Raw genomic sequence first — 17,500 nt, 5'->3', positions numbered from 1 at the left:
ACAGAAAAATACGCGAAAACAATCGAATCTTTTCAATTCCTAGAAGAACTACACACACACACACACACACACACACACACACACACACACACACACACACACACACACACACACACACACACAATGGAATGTTTTCAGATCCCAAAGAATAACATAACACTTAAAAAAAAGCACAGTGGAATGTTTTCAAACTTTAAAGGAACGACACACCAACAATGCTGCAACTCTCTCTCTCTCTCTCTCTCTCTCTCTCTCTCTCTCTCTCTCTCTCTCTCTCTCTCTCTCTCTCTCTCTCTCTCTCTCTCTCTCTCTCTCTCTCTCTCTGTATTCCGTCAGCTGAGAGTATGTTGACAGAGATCAGCTGATAAACACGTGTTAGATCAGCTGATAGTGGTTTGTTTACATTTCCCATTTGGCAGTTGTGTTGACGAATTATAGTCTTCAAATTAGGAAGGGAGGTAAACATGGGAGTGAGAGAACAGAGGTAAGTAAAGATGGGGTGGATGGAGAGAAGCATTTACTGTAGATGGGTATGTTATGTGCAAGGAAGAAAACAGTGAGGAAGAAAACGAGGCAAGGGGGAAGGTTGGAAAGTGAAGGAGAGAGCTTGAAAAATAGTAAGAGAACTTGGGAAGAATGCATGAAAGTGAAAGGAAAGAAGGGGGTAAGAGAAAGGGAAGAAAGACAAATAGAAAAGGAAGTAGGAAAGAATGGATGATTAAAGAATTAGAAAAGAAAGGAGAAGGAAAGAGGGAGGAGAAAGAAAGGGAAGAAAAACATGGAGGAAAGGAGGTAGAAAAGAATGGAGAAGAAGGAAAGAAGAAGCAATAAAGCGAGGAGAGAAAAAAGGAAAGAACATGGAGAAGGAGAGGGTTAGAAAAGAAAGAGGAAGGAATAAAGGGAGGAGAAGGACGGAAGTAGGAATGAAAGGAGAAGGAAGGAAAGCAGGAGGAGGAGGAGGAGGAGGAGGAGGAAGCAGGATGACTATGGGTTTGTGGGCAGGAAGTTGGAGGGAAAAGAGAGAGAAAGAGACGTGACTGAAGAAAGGAGGAAAGCAAGGAAGCAAGGAAGGAAGGAGGAAAAGTAAAGAGAAGTGAAGGAGGAGGAGGAGGGGAAGCAAAATGTCCTTCATACAACACGTGAGGCAGGAAGGCAGACTTTAAATTGCACGCCGGGAGTAAATTGAAGGAGAGGAAGTAGAGCAAAAGGAAAGAAGAAAGAGTAATGTACAAGGAATAAGGAGAAAATCGAATAGAACACCAACATTGAATAAAGAACAGAAAACGAACCAAAGATTTCCCGTTGTAGGAATGAGAATAGTGTGAATGATGGTAAAGTAAAATAAGATAAAATGGAATGAAGAAAAAAAATAAATAAAAAGATAATGCAGAAAGAATGAATATACAAGAAAATGAAATGAAATTAGAAATGAGAAAATAGAATTGAGAAAGAGAGAGAGAGAGAGAGAGAGAGAGAGAGAGAGAGAGAGAGCATAAAAAAATAACGTAGAATGAATATATGAGAAAATTAAATAAAAAGGGAAATCAGAAAATAGAATAGAGAAAGGAGAGAGAGAGAGAGAGAGAGAGAGAGAGAGAGAGAGTTCTTGAACGTCAGGTAACATGAAGGAAAAGATGATAATATACATAAATACATAAAAAAATAGCCAACGTCGTGTTATCAGTGTGTGTGTGTGTGTGTGTGTGTGTGTGTGTGTGTGTGTGTGTGTGTGTGTGTGTGTGTGTGTGTACGTGCGTGACGAAGGCGTTGGCGAGGTTCTTCCTTCCTGTGTGGGCAAAGTGAAGGTGTGGTGTGGGCGTGGTGGGGGGAGGGGGAGGTTTGGGAGGGAAGGATGGGAGGGAGGGAGTCAAGTCCAGACAAAGTGCATAAGAGACCAAGTGTCGGGCGTCACCCTGTGTGTGTGTGTGTGTGTGTGTGTGTGTGTGTGTGTGTGTGTTTATTATGTATTCTTGATTTTGTTGGCAAGAGAATTCCTTCTTTCTTTTGCTCGTTCGTTTAATATTTCCCTCTGACATTTCCTTCCCACTTTTCTTCCTTCCTTCCTTCCGTAGTTATTGTTTCCTTCCTTTCATTTTTCTTTCTTTCATGTATTGATTAGTTAGCTGGATACTTAGTTACCTACGACGTCACCTTGTTATTCATTAGCCAATAAGCAAGCTTGTTAATTAGTCATGCAGTCAGTCGGTCTGTAGTAAGTCAGTCAGCCAGTCAATCAGTCAGTCAGTCAGTAAGTCAGTCACGTATGTATTTACTCCTACACCTGGCATCTTCACCGCCTCCCATCACTAACTCCAGTCTGTTTTCCCCAGCAGCGTGAGGGACCTGGCCAGGACAGCTGCACCATGAGGGGGGATGAGCTGCCCCTTGTGTCCTCTCCCCCGCCTCGCCTCTCCTCCTCCGCCTCTTCCTCGCTCTCCTCCACGCACCTCTCCGCCCTCGAGGACTCCTCCACCTCCACCTCGGTCTCCAGGAAGGACCCGCCGAGGACTGTCTCCCTCACGGCGCTGTCCTTCGTCCCCCCTACCACCCCGGGTCCTGGCGAGGTGACTCCTGGCAGCCATGGCGATACAGTGGCCTCAGGGACTCCCCCGGCGTCCACCACCAGAGTCAGCATCCCTAGTGAACCCCCGACGCCTCGTAGAAGTGAGTCGGGAACCCCCAGGCCCGCTTCCGCCACCATGGTTCAGGTTCCGTCAAGTCCCACCAGACAGGTCCCCGTCAGGCCGGTCTCCGCGGCAGCCATCACCGCCAACCACCACTCAGTGTCCGCCCCGCAGTCAGCCGTGTCTAGTCCTCGGAAGGCGTCAGCGGGACAGCAAAGAACCACTGTCAGCACGGACAAGATTCCCGTCAGCCTTGTCAGAGTGCCCTCCTCCAGCCCTCAGAGAACACGACTCAGCACGCAGGAGCCAGTCAGCTACCAGTCAGCGCCAGCCAGCCCCGCCAAGATCTCCGTGACCTCAGGCAAGGGCAACCACCTCCCCCAGGAAGCACCAGGTGAGTGCCGCCCAACCCCGAGCCACCTTGAGGTGACCCAAAACTGGCACCGCCGCACCGTCGCTCCGCCTCGCTGCGCTGTGATGTTCATACTCTTTTTTTCTCTTGCAAGGTGACGGCGGCGACAAAGGCGTGGTGGTGGTGGTCAACGGCGGCGTCACTGCCAATGGTCAGAGCAGGTCGCCAGGCCACCACAGGATCAGCACCACAATACCTGTGGGCGAGTGCAGCAGCAGCACCAGCAGCAGTTGTGGCGACCCTGTGGCGGGAACGCCCCAGCAGGCGGCCCAAGTCAAGGCCAGCCCTGCCAAGAAGGCCGCGCCCCGTAGCCCTGGCGTGACGGGTGAGGGCAAGCGGGCCACCCACGAGAAGAACAAATCCGTCACCATCGTGGTGAACGACCAGCAGGTGAGTCACACGGCAGACGAGGGTGAGGGGAGCAGCCGGCGCCTCGGGACGCTGGCCGGGCTGACTCACAGGGCACCCCCGGCAAGGGAGGGAGGGGGATCATTATCTGTGCTGGGAATGATGCTATCGTCATCAGCCTGTCAGCAACTCAGCAGGCCTGGGAGGGGCGGCATTACTGTGGCTGGAGAAAGCTGACGGTGGCAGTCACCACTCAAACACTGCATTTCACCACCACCACTACCATCATCATCTTGTTTTTCTCCTGTAGTATTCTCAGCCACACACCCACCACCCCCGTGATGATTCCCGCTTCCCTCCCTCAGGTCGCTTACACCTCGAGCAACGGCGTGGCTAACGGCGGCGTGCATCCCGACGGGACGGGGCAGGGAGACCCGGCGCGGCCCTCCTCGGCGGCGTCCATGCAGCCCGGCAGCAAGGCGGATCCGGACATGCAGGTGAGTGTCGGGGCGATGGTGTGGAGGCTTGGCGGTGGTAGTACTAGGTGTGGTGGTGTACAGGTGACTGCCGGGTGCCAGGTGGTGCCGCAGAGCCTCGCGTGACGCTCTGGGGACACGCACGCTGGAGTGTAGTATCGAACAGCGCTCTCGAGTCACCACCTTCCCTCCCTCCCTCCCCCTCCTCCCCTCCCCGAGCAGGTGCGGCCGCTAGTAGGGTGGTGGGGCGGCGAGAGCGGCAGCGCTGGCTCCGTTCTGGAAGACACCGCCTCCTCTGACGACTGCCACCGCTCCACCCTCACGCTGGTCCACTCCCCGGCCCGCACCGTGAGTACAACAAACGTAGCCAAACGCAACCAACCACTCCTCGATCGAACCCCGCGCCCCCAAGCCCACCCACTCCCCTCTGCCTTGCCTCTGCGCTGCACTCTCCTCCGTCCACTGCCATCTCTGTAACCTGTTGCACCGTCACCCCACGACAGCACCAAGGGCGGGGAGGGCTGAGTTCGAGTCCAGGGAGGGAAAGGAGCAGGGGAAGGGAGGTCTATATAGGCGTGTGTGTGTGTGTGTGTGTGTGTGTGTGGGGGAAGTGACGAGGATGTGAAGTATCGAAGGAGTGATTGAGGAAGGAAAGAAGGAAGAAAGAAAGGAGAAGAGGAGGATATTGAGGTATTGAAGGATTGATTGGAAGAGGCAAGATAAGAGGATAGTGCTTGAGAGAGAGAGAGAGAGAGAGAGAGAGAGAGCATGGGCAAAGTATGAATGATAAGGCATGGGCAAAGTATGAATGAGAAGGAGAAGAGAGAGAGAGAGAGAGAGAGAGAGAGAGAGAGAGAGAGAGAGAGAGAGAGAGAGAGAGAGAAAAGAAGAGTAGAGAAAGGACAAAACAGAACAGGATTCGCATTTATCGATCCAAGGGAAGCAGAAGGAAGAGGAAAAGGAAGAGGAGGAGGAGCTGGTGGTGGTGGTGGTAGTAGTGGTGGTGAAGGGTGTGTCCTCCTCTGCTCTAAGACTCCTCCCTTAGAGTGTGAAGAGGCACATACAGGGCCATTTGGGGGCGCCTCGGGGCTAATCTTTGAATCCTGGCTATTCTTTTGGGGATCTCTCTCGGACATAACAATTTTCACCCCTCACTGCTTACAACTGTTTTCTCTCTCTCTCTCTCTCTCTCTCTCTCTCTCTCTCTCTCTCTCTCTCTCTCTCGATCCAGCACGCACAATCATCCTCACAATCACCATTAGCAAAAACACACCATCACCATTATCTGGCCATTATTGCTTCACGTCTCTCTCTCTCTCTCTCTCTCTCTCTCTCTCTCTCTCTCTCTCTCTCTCTCTCTCTCTCTCTCTCTCTCTCTCTCTCTCTCTCATTCTTTGCTTACTTTGTTCTTTTTACATGTATTTATTAATTCACCCATTTACAGCTTACTCTATTGACTCACAGCATGCTTACTCACTTACTCACTCACTCACTTGCTCACTGCTCACTCACTCACTCACTCACTCAGCTTACTCGAAATTGTCAAACTCGCTCATTCACTCACTCACTCGCTCGCTCGCTCACTCACTCACTCACTGCTTACTCACTCACTTATCACAGCTTATGTTTCTCTCACTCATCCTCTGAGTGACGGATGATTTAGTTACTCACAGGTTATATAACACACTCACTCACTCACTCACTCACTCACAGCTACCCCCAGTCTCACCATAAGAAGGAGAAAAGTATGTATTTTTTGTTTTATTCATGAGTGGAGTTAGGGAAATGTATGCGTCTTGACTCACCTAACAGGGAAATTAATGTACGTACGTATTTTACTCACCCAACCCCTAACCTATGTAACCCTAACCCAACCTTATATTTTCCTTTATCTGCGTTTTTGTAGCGCTGTTGTTATTAACTTTTGTCATTATCCTTTGATTTTTTCTATTGATGTTATATTTACACCAAGGAGTATTTATGTAGTAAAGAGGAAGAGAGAAGTGAGGGTTGAGGGAGGGAGTGTGAGAAAGAACCATCACCTACGCTCGCTAGGGTGGTTGGTTTTAACTCCTCGCTGCTGCTGCCTTCTATAAGTATGCTCTCGAGTCATAAAATTGCCTAGCGTGCTTATCTACATTGTCTGGTGGAAGCATTAAAAGTAGTTTCTTATATACCGTTATAAATTTGAACACCCTGGTTTCGTTCAGTCCACTTTTCGCGATTTTATAATTTTGAATAGAGGGCAGCAACTCTCCCACGTGCTTGCCGGTCACTGTTATGCCGGCTGGCGGTAGTGACACTATTATGACAGCCAGTATGTTTAAACGCTTTGAACTCCCATAAGAACCACTTCCCAAGGCCACAGAGATGACTAGGAGGATTCTCATGGTGTTTTGTCTTATTGGTAATGCAGAATACTTGTTAAATTATCATAAGAATACGAAAAAATAGCCTTGCAAAGCCATCCATCTTCCACCAGAACCCGCTATGTGTAAAATTGACGCTCTGATGTTTGATGATATTGAGCTGGTCACGAAGCCTAGAGATCCCAGCAGTAGCAGCAGTAGCTCGTGACCAAATGTGGGATTTGTTCTCAAGGTCACTGCCTCTTGTCCTGCAAGGCGTTCCTCACCCGTACCTCGTTTTCTTTACAACTTCTGCCAATGTTAACCTTTTCAATACTACGGCATTAGTTTCCTTCCTTCTTCATTCAGGTCATCGAAGTATACGTATAAGCTTGTTGGTTTTTCGAAGTTTCCTTATATTAGATGTTTTAATGCAGTTTCTCTTGTCAAGTGCTTGGGGGCAGCAGTATTGAGGGGTAACGCCTAGACTAGAGGGTATGGTATGGTTACAGCATCTCTCCTCGCCTCTGTTTACAATTCCTCACCATTTTCTGTAGTGACGAAGGAGCTGGCTGGCTCTGTCTATATACTAACCCTTTACTAGTTTTTCCTTTCCTTATTGTTTTTGGTCTTGTATTTTCATTAGCTTTCCCTATATGGCGCCGCATGGTCCTCAATGCTGTTTTTAATGCCGGCCAGCTCCTGCCATTAACTTTATCTGTGAAAACTAGTTGTCCGAGGATCATCAAATGCATGAACGAAAATGTGCTTAGTGTTTGGTGGTACGTAGGGGTGACTGGGAAAAAAAATTCTGACGCCGTGTTTCTTAACCTCACTCCCTCACTCAGCTGTCCCGAGCAGTGTCTGTCATACTTGTAAGTACTTAAAACCCTTTTCTTCTGCCTCCCTCTTGTGGCTCTTTCCCTGCAGCAGCATCCCAGCACAGCACAGGCGCATCGCATTTTTATTAGTAGCTGCAAGACACACTCCTGCTCCTCTTCCTCTTCCTACCTGCTCCCTCTCCCCCGCACCATCACACACCTGTACACTCCTCCCCCTCCTCTCTGTTGCGTAGTATTCTTAACTGTTACACGGGTATTGTTGGAGTATACTACTGTTCTAGCATAAGCATTGTATTGATCTATCATGGCTGAGTCACTACAGTAGACCACACAACAGGCATTGATATAAACGCTACTGTCGGTGCTTGACATTAACAATTTTCCTTTACGTATGCTGAGAGAGAGAGAGAGAGAGAGAGAGAGAGAGAGAGAGTCGTGACGATGCAAGTATGGTGCAAAAAAATAAAAACACGAGGGACCGTCAAAGATGTGTGTCTGTCTGTCTGTTGTTGCCGCGGCTTCGTACTGGCAAGGGAGTTATAATGAGCAGCACCTGTGTTTGTGTGGCATCGTGTGTGTGGTGGGCGGGCATGCGGTGGCGTGCACAGTTCCTAGGTGTGCTTGCATGTATAGTTTAACGCGAATGTAGCTTGTCCAGCGGCTGTAATGATCATGAAAAAGGATTTATACTTGCTTGAGAGAGAGAGAGAGAGAGAGAGAGAGAGAGAGAGAGAGAGAGATAATGATAGAAATAAGACAATATAAAAGTTAACAAAACTAAATATATTATATTTGGATGTAAGAAAATGATAAATCAATCAATAAAATAAGGCTTATTTACAAAGTTAATGAACAGCAAGGCTATGTTAGGTGGTAGGCAGGCAGTCGTGATGTGAGACCCAACTAACCTGTACAAATTTGAGTATCAACAAGGAAGGAAGGAAGGCAAAGGATACTTTGAGGGTACGAAGGGTACAAAACAACGGTGATGGCTGGCAGGATCGTGATGAAGGGAAGTGTGTGTGTGTGTGTGTGTGTGTGTGTGTGTGTGTGTGTGTGTGTGAAGAGGCTAGCAGTAAGTCACTCTGGCCTGGCCGTCATGCAGTACCTGAGCGGCGAGGCTGGTGACGCTGTGGTGGGCGAGGACAGCGGCGAGGCGTGGAGTGGCGGGGTGACGAGCCTCTGCGGGGTGGCTCTCCTGCTGGGCGCCGCCGTCTGGTTACGCCTCCCCGGCCTTCTCTATGAGTTTGGCGCAGGTAATGATGATGATGATGATGTAGTACAGATCTATTCAGTTAGTTTGTACACTCGTTAGTGACAGAAGAAACACTTAAACCTACTATAGATTGGAATTACATAATATTTGATTGGAGAAAATTAAAGAATGCAGTCAAATAAAGCAAGCTCATTCTTAGCTATTTATTCTTATCACATTTCATATTTACAAGATCGAAATAAGCTTTTGTATGTTAATCAAACATTTCTCATTTTCGCGCGTGCAGGAAGCTTTCTGGCGGCGTGGTGTGGGGCGGTGGTGGTGGTGGCGGCGCCTTTAGCTCTCCTGGAGGCAAGCCTGGCGCAGTTCAGCAGCTCGGCAGCCATCGCACTGTGGCGCCTCATCCCCATCGCTAGAGGTGAGTTGCCGTGCAATGCCTGGCGTGTCTTGAGAGGGCATGGGTCGTGTTACTGTACAAACAATTCTCTGCAGTACTCCCTCCCTCCTCGTCCGTTCACCCAACCCGTGAAACTCAAGATGTAATGACGCGCGCTGTATATTAGGTAAAGGGTAACATTACGGCATTACGCCCCGCCAGTTCTGCCTCTGCCACCCGGAACTACCTTTATTTTATTAGGTAACATTGTATATTTCACGTGTATATGTACGCTATTACTATCGTTGTAGTTGCGTAGTTGTGTTTGGAAAAATATTATGTTGGAGGAGGTTTTAGCGGTAACGTGACAGGTGAAGTTAGGAAAGGGGATAATGACATTGTAAGTTGTCTCTCTCTCTCTCTCTCTCTCTCTCTCTCTCTCTCTCATATTTAACATGGGACAGAGTAGTCAAACCAAACAGCTTAGTTTTAACCCACGTCAAGTTGTCAGAATCATATTGTAATCCGTTATAAGTCAGTGCTGAGTCAGCCACCACAGCTGCACCCTGGCTAACGCTAGCGGCGTCAGCCGTCAGGTGTTCCGGCGACCCAGGGAACAGCGGAGGGGTGTGATATCGCGCGCGTGGGTCAGAGGTGCTACCGTTTTAGGAGGGAAGGGAGCCATGACTCATAACTGTGGTGTAGAAACAAAAACTAGGTCCGTGAACTGGTTTCTGGACTACTCACGCTATTCTATTCAAACCTTACCTTTTTTTTTCCAGTTTCCTTGTGTATTGAAAGTTAGTCAGTCCATTTGTAACTTCCTTTTTTTTATTTCATTGACAAGATAAACTGGATTGTGAAGCTTTACCATTTATTTATATTTTTATTAAGTATTTCTTGTTTAATTAATATTTTAGGTGATTTATCTCGTTTCAATTAGTAAAATGTAATACAGATTAGATTATTGTTATTATTATTATTATTATTATTATTATTATTTATCATTTACTTTTTTATTTATTTATTTTTTTTTTCCCATTATACAGACCTGTTTTTTTTTCTTATTTACTCTCTTATTGTACATAGTTCCTCTCCAGTCATTTATTAATCTATTTATTTTCTCTCCTCTAATCAATTAATCAATCAATTTCACTTCTTTCCCAGTCATTCAGCTAATTACCAGTCAATCAGTTCATCCTCTTTCATTCACTCAGTATCACTTATTCCCCAATCTTTCACAGTTGACTTTATTTATTAATCAATTTATCATTTTTAAATAATCAATCATTGAATCAACCTCTCTCATTCACTCAATCCTCTCTCATTCATCCTAATTCAGGAGTGGGCTGGTCTACTATAGTGGTGTGTGTGTACTGGGCGGCGGTGGTGCTGGGTCTTGTAGCGCCCCTACTCCACTACCTCCTCCTTGCCCTCAACCCAGCACTCCTAGTGGTCAGTTGCTCCCTCAAGTTGCATTTAATTGTTAAGTGAATATGTCAGCGAGTTGTTTGGTATATTAATCAGTAAGCACTGAACAGATCAAACTATTTCAACACTTTAACCTCATGCTGTCAAAGTAATTTGCATTTATCTATACAATTTTTCCATTTTCATATGTAACTTTATTCACATGTAAAAATCTATGACCTTTTACTAGCTACAATACAAGGGGTTCACTTACTAAAGCTTCCTACATCAAGATTTATGACCTCTTGCCTTTTGAGATTATTTAGTATATGTATATGCAATTTTCCATGTTGAAATCTGTGACTCTTGACCAGCTGAAAGGTTATGTGTGCAGCCTGTGTGTCAGACGATTATACTGTGAGTCCATACTGACCCATTTCTCTCTCTGTGTGGCTAATGCAGGGCACAGTTCATGAGTGCTGCAGTGCCTCACCAAACAACACCAGCACTGGGGACTGGGTGCTGCACTACCACAGGTGAGCACCACTATACCACTCCACCCATATAGAGAGATAGAGAGAATAATACTATTTGATTAAGTTTTAATACAACTTGCTTGAAACTGTGGATATATTACAATGAAAATTTTATTTCTTCTTTAAAAAACTGAGGTAAAGCTACAAACAATAACAGTCATAAGATTGTGAATATATGATGTATTTTAGAGTAGGCAAAATGTAATGCTTTAGAATTATTGGAAACAGAGAGAGAGAGAGAGAGAGAGGTGAGGGGGAACATAAATGTCTTGTTCTGATCTGTTTCCATCCTCCAATTGCAGGTTATGTGTGTACCAGCTCCCAGATGAGTGGCAATCTGGCCTACATTTGACCTTCTCATGGCCCCTCCCAGCCTGCATGGCAGCGGCTGCCCTCATTGCCACTATCATGTCGGTTTTTCTACACGCTGACACACACACACACACACACACCACCACCACCACCACCACCACCACCCAACAACAACAACAACAACAACAACAACAACAAAAAAGCATTTCTATGTTTGGTGTTCACATTGTCACAGTTCTGATAAATACCACAGATTGAGTTTTAATGCAAATACTTAAAGTCGAGCAATAATTTCCGGTACTGTGCTTTCACTACCCACCAACCTTCCATCTAGAGGAGTTATCATTGTCCTGTACTTGACATTTCAGGGGTGTGTGTGGGGGACGAACACTTGCTGGGCTCATGGCTGGTGCCTCAACTCTCGCCCTCACAGGTAAAACCCACGAGATGCCCCTTACAATCCCCAACAACTTTCTCAAACATTTCATGTCTTATCTCTGCTATATTTAGCTAGCTCCAGTGAAAGTTATTGTGATTTTCAAGGGTGTTTTTTTTTTTTTTTTTTTTTTTTTTAGTATAACAATAATTCTGCATCTGTACAGTTCTCACCCTTATATCATATGGTGTGTTTTACAGAAATAACTCTCATGACCTCATTATTGTAGTGCCAAAATTATATTAGAAATTTCTTCACAGTTCTATCCCTTATATATCACATGCTTTATTTTGCAGGATTGACTCTCCAGGCCACACTGGCGGTGGTGGAGACGCTGCGTCGAGATGAGGTCGCTCTGTGGGAGATGGCACGGCCCTTCCTCACCCCTCACCCACACACGCTCCTCCAGCCCAGGGTGAGTTTCCTATCAGGTTGCCTCTTCCTCCTCCACTTTACCATTAAGGGAGGACGGGTGGGGCTGTCTGAGGATCATCTGACCTTTCTACCCACATTGCATTTTTGTTTTTTGTATGGGTGCAGATGTTTGTGTATGTGTTTGTGTATTTCCTATAAATTTTACGTTGTTTTCTTATCTTATTTTTGTTTTTGTTAATTTGTCTGGTTTTAGTTTACACATTTCCCAACCCTGCTCTCTTTTATAGTGTCTGTGTTTTGATTTGTTACTATGTTATGTTTGGATCACTATGGGATTTTATTAGTGTGTGGTAGTGGTGGTGGTACTGAAGTGTTGTGCATTTCAGGTGTGGTGTGCAGCAGTGGCTCAAGTGCTGCTATCCCTGGGCCTTGGTGTGGGGCTTCTCATGAGCTTCTCCTCCCGGGCCTCCTTCAGATTCTCCCTCAGAAGGTAAGCACTCAGTCTCTTTTCAGTGATGGTATAGTTTTAAAATCACTTTAAATGACATTAGGTCAGGTTTCTTTCCGTAACAAGTGAAGTGAAGCAGTTCTTGTGATTTCTCTTTAATGATTGGTTGGGATGTTTCAGGCACTTGTTTGGCCTGGTGGTGCTAGTGGCAGTGGTGACGGCAGTGGTGTCCATGGTGAGTGTGTTGCAGCTCACCATACTGGCCAGGGACCGTGGGGTGACGCTGGACCGTGCTCTCGACCACCACAGGTACTGTTTGCTCAGCCTTGTTCTTGAATAATAACATTAATATCTTAACCGTCATTTCTAATTATATTTGTCCTAAGGTAAATGAAAATCTATATTTGTTCTGTCTTTTTGTCTCCATACAAATAAAGTGATCATGTGTTGAAATTTTTTATTATAAAACATGTATGAATAAAGCGTAATATGAGATCGATACTTTTCCTGACCGTAGGAATTGTACTTACTTGACTCACAGGGAGAAGGTGAATGAGACAGGAGTTGTGGGTGTGGAGCTTGGCAGCACTGGCCAGGGTGTGGCGGGTGTTGGTATGGGTGTAAGTGCTGCTGTCGTCACCACCACACACCTCATCAGCCTGGTGAACTTCTCCTTCCCCTGGCTCAAGCAGCTGGTTGCCACCCTTATTTATATTGGTAAGTTGGTTTATAATATACATTCATATGTCTCTGCATGCTTTGGGTAACCAATATTGAGTGGTTAAGTTTAAGTAGTAGTTTTATGGCAGAACATCAATGCAGTGTTGGTGTGCTGCAGGTCTGTGGTGCAGTGGAGTGACTACTGTGGCGGCCTGTGTGCACACCCTCATCACCTCACTGCGGGATGCCTGGGACTGCTTGCCTCGCCTAGTGGCAGCCCTGCTGGTGGCTCCCATACTGGTGGGATCAGCTGTTCTCACCACTACAGCAGTCCGTATCTTAGTTTTTCTTCTGCTTCTCAACTATCTTTGCCTTTTTAAGGATGTTATAGTCTTTTGCCTGTTTCTTGGCCTCTGTACTCAGATGTTCTGTCACTGCTTTCACAAGACTATTTCATCAGGGTTGAGGAAAGACCATAGTACAGTTATTTTTTTATAGTGATGGGCCACAAATGATATGATTTGACTTATGGTGGCATTTATTTGTGTGCAGGGTGGTGCAGCAGTGATTGATCTGATGGATAGAGACGTGCTGTTCCTGATGGTTCTTTGTCCACCCTTCACACTCACCTTGGCTGTCACTGCAATATATGGTTAGCCTATCATTGTTTGTATTGGTATTTGTTTTCATGTCAGGCTTTAATTGCCCTGTAGCTTTATTCAACATTCCACTTTGCCTGTCAGAATGAACTGTTTCTTTTTTGGCACTGAATTGTGATGGTTTAAGAGAAGGAAGTAATGGATGAGAATGATTTACCAATCTAATCACCACAGGGATCCACAAGTTGAGGAAAGACTTCACCTTCATGCTGGAGTCTGCCGTGAGCTGGCTGTGGGCACCTGTTTGGGGCGTTGTACTTCCCTTGACCCTTGTGGTGTGTGTTTACATTGTTAGAAGAGATTGTTTTGAAATGGAAAGTTAACGTTATCTATTATGTGGGATTTATACTTGCTGATGGAATATGTGTTCTTGTGTTATCATTGTATTGATGTTTTCCAGGGTGTGGTGGTGTGGCTGAATGTGATGGAAGGTAAGGCCATGGTGGTGGCAGATGGTCCAGTGTGGAGGATAGCAGCAGTGTGGGGTCTCAGACTACTGGCAGTGCTGCCCATCCCCATCACTGCCATCTATGTGGTCAAGTCTCAGCTGGCATATGGTGTTGTGGATGTAAGTCGTGTACCAACACAGCCCTCATGGGATCCTCTGCATGAACTGAGACATCACCCCAAATTATGTGTTGTCATACTTTATGATGGTATAATACATCTTAATGTAAGGACATGGAAATAATGTTACTGTTGATATGACATTTATGGTTACACCAGTAAATGAAACTGACTGAATTTTACTTGTGTAAACAGAAAGTAGCGTCATCACTGCAGTCATCCCGAGAGTGGGGAGACTGGGGCCCCCAAGACCCCATTGAACACCACAACTGGCGACGGTGGAGGGAAGATGAGACTCGGCCCATCACCACCCTGAAGCGTCGCCTGGCCAGCCGCCCGCTCACCTACACCCACTCCACCCTGAGCAGTGAGTCTTCCTCCACCCTCACCAGGCTCAGGAACAAATACCAGAGGAATGGTGCTGCTAGTGTTCTCTGAAACAAGTACTATTGCCCCACCACACCTTGGGGCAACACTCAAGAGCCAGTCAAGCAAACCCACCTGTCCGTGCTGACAGGTCACCATCTCTCTTGAGGAGTGCATAGGCAACACCTGGTGTCCCTAAAAGGAGTTGTTTTCATGATACTGCTGCACCACCACTCTGAGGAAAATCTTGCCATTTACTGTAAAGCCTTAGGAAGAAAATGTTTGAATCTCCCACAGACAAGCTAAAAAGTAACTCTGCACCATATGACCTAAAGGTAGATGGACTTGTCTTGCAGGAGATAGTGTGTGTGTGTGTGTGTGTGTGTATGTGTTTGAATGAATGATTGTGATGAACATTCCATTGTCTAGAGCAGTATTTAATTGAGAAACTCAGTATTAGATTACTTTAGCTGTATTCAAGATGTTCTTGACTTTGTTAAGAAGAAACTTGAAGGCATTGATAGTAACACAGTTATTGGTATATTCACAGAGCTTACTCATTATGAGCTGTTTTCTCTTGGGAACAATGAAATACTCTTTCCTATACACATGCAAAGGTTTGTTTTGTGAATTTTGAGCAGGCCTTGTCAAGCACTGGAGTTGTGGAGGTGTTCTTTCCTCTGCATTAGCAAAACACATCACATTACGCTTCTCTCATCGCCAAAATTCTGCATTTTTAAACCATGCAGAATATGTTGCATATGATATAATATATTCATATATATTTTTAGGTTAATCTTACTAACTTGCAAATTGTTCATTATTTATTTTGTCATATTAGGATTAATTGAATGTTCCAGCTACTTAATCCAGTAGGAACACTTTCCAGTGGCATAAACTACTACAGTAGAGTCTGTGTCTTATGTATAAGTGCTGGAATAACTTGAGGTTAGACCAAGCTAGTCTGCTCTAGAAATAGATGATCCACTTACTGGATGTACAGTTCATAACCAAAATTTTAGACAGTAGTGAGGGCTGAGTTGTGTACATACTGTTTAGCCAGAGTGTAAGGCAGGTGCTGTTAGATCACAAACTGGTAAGACCAGGCAGTATCTCAGGACAGAAGACTTTACCCTGCCAGCAAGATTGATAGAACAATCTTGTGGTGTAGGCAAACCCCATAGGGAGCCAAGTAGGTTAGTCAGGAAAGAATTACTGGATGTCTTTCCGAGATCATTGTTGCCTTGGTGTGTAGCTGGTCTATATCTGAGGTAATATAGAATCCAAGTGGATGACTCATAACATTGCTCCATAGAAAGATGTAGAACCTGTTTATATTGACTTGTGAATATATGTACATTGAGATGTGTATTTATTACTGATGTGTATATAGCAAATTGTGTCTGCAAATGTCCTCTCAGTTGTTATATGAGGGACTGGGAACATATTTTTTGTGTCTGAATGCTATGCCTGTCTGTGTGTCTTCCAGGCTGTTCAGAAGAGTGAAGTTCAGGAAAGAGCTGTTGGTTGAGAGAGGAGTGGTAATGCTTGTATTTACCTCCTCTGTGTTAAGAAGTTAGCCTTTGCACTTGGTTGTGGTTGGCATGTTGTGGTCTAGTCAGCTCTTAGACTTATCATATACATGGAGAAATAAGAAATATTTGAATCTTGCTAGTTTAATGAGAAAAGTTTGAATGTCTTATTGCTCACTTGGGAGATGAAGCAGTATTTAGAACATGCAAGAACTAGGGAGAAACATTTGAATCTTGCAAGTTTTTGTAGGATAATGTTTGGATGTCTTGCATTTCTTCGTATGAGACACAACAGTATTTGGAACATGCAAGTATTCAGAGCACCTTTCTCTCCTGCACCAAAGTAGGCTTTGTAACACAAGTACACAGAAATTTTCTCTCCAGTAGAAGTATTGGGATGAATCCCTTGAGTAGTAAAGAGAAAAATTGTTGCATAAGATTGTTAATGTCAAAGTTACTGTAGACAATAACACTATCAACTTGTATGCTGAAACTAGTCAAGAGAAGCATGTACTACCATTTACCATGACCTTCATTATTCATGTATACTGCCATCTGCCTGAGCAAAATGCCAAATACTGTATAACTATTCTAGTAAAGAGCAAAGGAATAATGATGGAAAATGTATGAAGTGTAGCAAGCCTTAGTGAAAAGCAACAAGTGAAGCAAAGTAAGACAGACCTGTTGAGCGTCAATCTCCTGTGTACGGATTGTTGAATGTCTTAAGAAGATGTTTTATTTTGTCGAAGTTCAAAGTGATATACTATAATGACATTGACTTTGTTCAGTGTCACAGATTCCACAACTATGTGACAGTGAAAATCATTATTATGAACTCATTTCTCACTTATCATATTTGAATTGAAAACTACATGTTCCTATTAACATTTCATGAGTGATTTGGATTTGAGAAGGCTGAGGCATGTGTTGCAGAAGAAGTTTGGGAATCTACACCATTAGGATCAGGCTGTGAGGGGCCTGAGTGTGTTACATTTGGTGCACTGAAAACAACGAATCTGTTTATGAAGCTCAAATGTCAAGTTCACATTTATTCTACTTAACTGGCTTACATATCTAGTTATCATGCCTTGTACAGTTGTCTACATGCTGTGCTGTAATTCAGAGGCTTGTGTGTTCTCTGCATGGTGAAGAAAATTTGTGAATGTGTTCTACAATTTATTTTATAGTTTTCATATGAATTTCGAATAAATTTCTTCACTTTTGCTAAAATATGAAATGCCTGTGATAGTTTCTTTCCAGTGATATTAATACTTAATGCCTTGCCAGAGTTAGGAATAATTAAAGACTGCTGACAGGATCTCTTGTGAGTGAGTTGTTGCCAGTAGTCTCTGCATCTGTTGTGTGGCTGCTGAGGGCTGGTAAAGATCGGAGACTTGCTGTGTTAGTGAAATGCATCTGTCATCAGAAATGTAACTTGTTGACTGCAATTGGTATAAACAAATATTGATATTTGCAAGTGCCAAAAGCAAAACACTGCATTGAACTGTCACCTAGAAAAGCTTTGAATTGAACACATGTACTTAAAAAATCATAAAT

At 44.8% G+C, this 17,500-nt stretch overlaps 1 protein-coding gene across 10 annotated transcripts in view; it reads left to right on the top strand.

The window, feature by feature from the left end:
- LOC123509385 (sodium-dependent serotonin transporter-like) overlaps window positions 1-17,500 on the top strand; it is a 68,274-nt gene that overhangs the window by 50,298 nt on the left and 476 nt on the right. For 4 of the 10 annotated variants that reach the window (XM_045263661.1, XM_045263662.1, XM_045263666.1 and 1 more), the window contains 19 exons: window positions 2,334-3,018; window positions 3,131-3,426; window positions 3,750-3,881; window positions 4,083-4,208; window positions 8,156-8,306; window positions 8,553-8,684; window positions 9,985-10,097; window positions 10,515-10,588; window positions 10,891-10,998; window positions 11,269-11,333; window positions 11,633-11,751; window positions 12,098-12,201; window positions 12,340-12,468; window positions 12,701-12,876; window positions 12,998-13,149; window positions 13,372-13,471; window positions 13,653-13,753; window positions 13,879-14,046; window positions 14,241-17,500. The exon at window positions 14,241-17,500 is cut by the window's right edge and continues 476 nt beyond it. In XM_045263661.1, coding sequence (XP_045119596.1) covers window positions 2,334-3,018; window positions 3,131-3,426; window positions 3,750-3,881; window positions 4,083-4,208; window positions 8,156-8,306; window positions 8,553-8,684; window positions 9,985-10,097; window positions 10,515-10,588; window positions 10,891-10,998; window positions 11,269-11,333; window positions 11,633-11,751; window positions 12,098-12,201; window positions 12,340-12,468; window positions 12,701-12,876; window positions 12,998-13,149; window positions 13,372-13,471; window positions 13,653-13,753; window positions 13,879-14,046; window positions 14,241-14,483 — 3,174 coding nt within the window. In that variant the 3' untranslated portion in view covers window positions 14,484-17,500. Of the gene's footprint in view, window positions 1-2,330; window positions 3,019-3,130; window positions 3,427-3,749; window positions 3,882-4,082; window positions 4,209-8,155; window positions 8,307-8,552; window positions 8,685-9,984; window positions 10,098-10,514; window positions 10,589-10,890; window positions 10,999-11,268; window positions 11,334-11,632; window positions 11,752-12,097; window positions 12,202-12,339; window positions 12,469-12,700; window positions 12,877-12,997; window positions 13,150-13,371; window positions 13,472-13,652; window positions 13,754-13,878; window positions 14,047-14,240 lie in introns of all 10 variants that reach the window. The other 6 variants (XM_045263660.1, XM_045263667.1, XM_045263664.1 and 3 more) reach the window with 3 other exon arrangements.

This window comes from Portunus trituberculatus, chromosome 27 (genome assembly GCF_017591435.1).
Source record: "Portunus trituberculatus isolate SZX2019 chromosome 27, ASM1759143v1, whole genome shotgun sequence".
NCBI lineage: Eukaryota > Metazoa > Arthropoda > Malacostraca > Decapoda > Portunidae > Portunus > Portunus trituberculatus.
The sequence above is the reverse complement of the archived record's forward strand: the minus strand, read 5'-3'. Positions and strand labels throughout refer to the sequence as shown.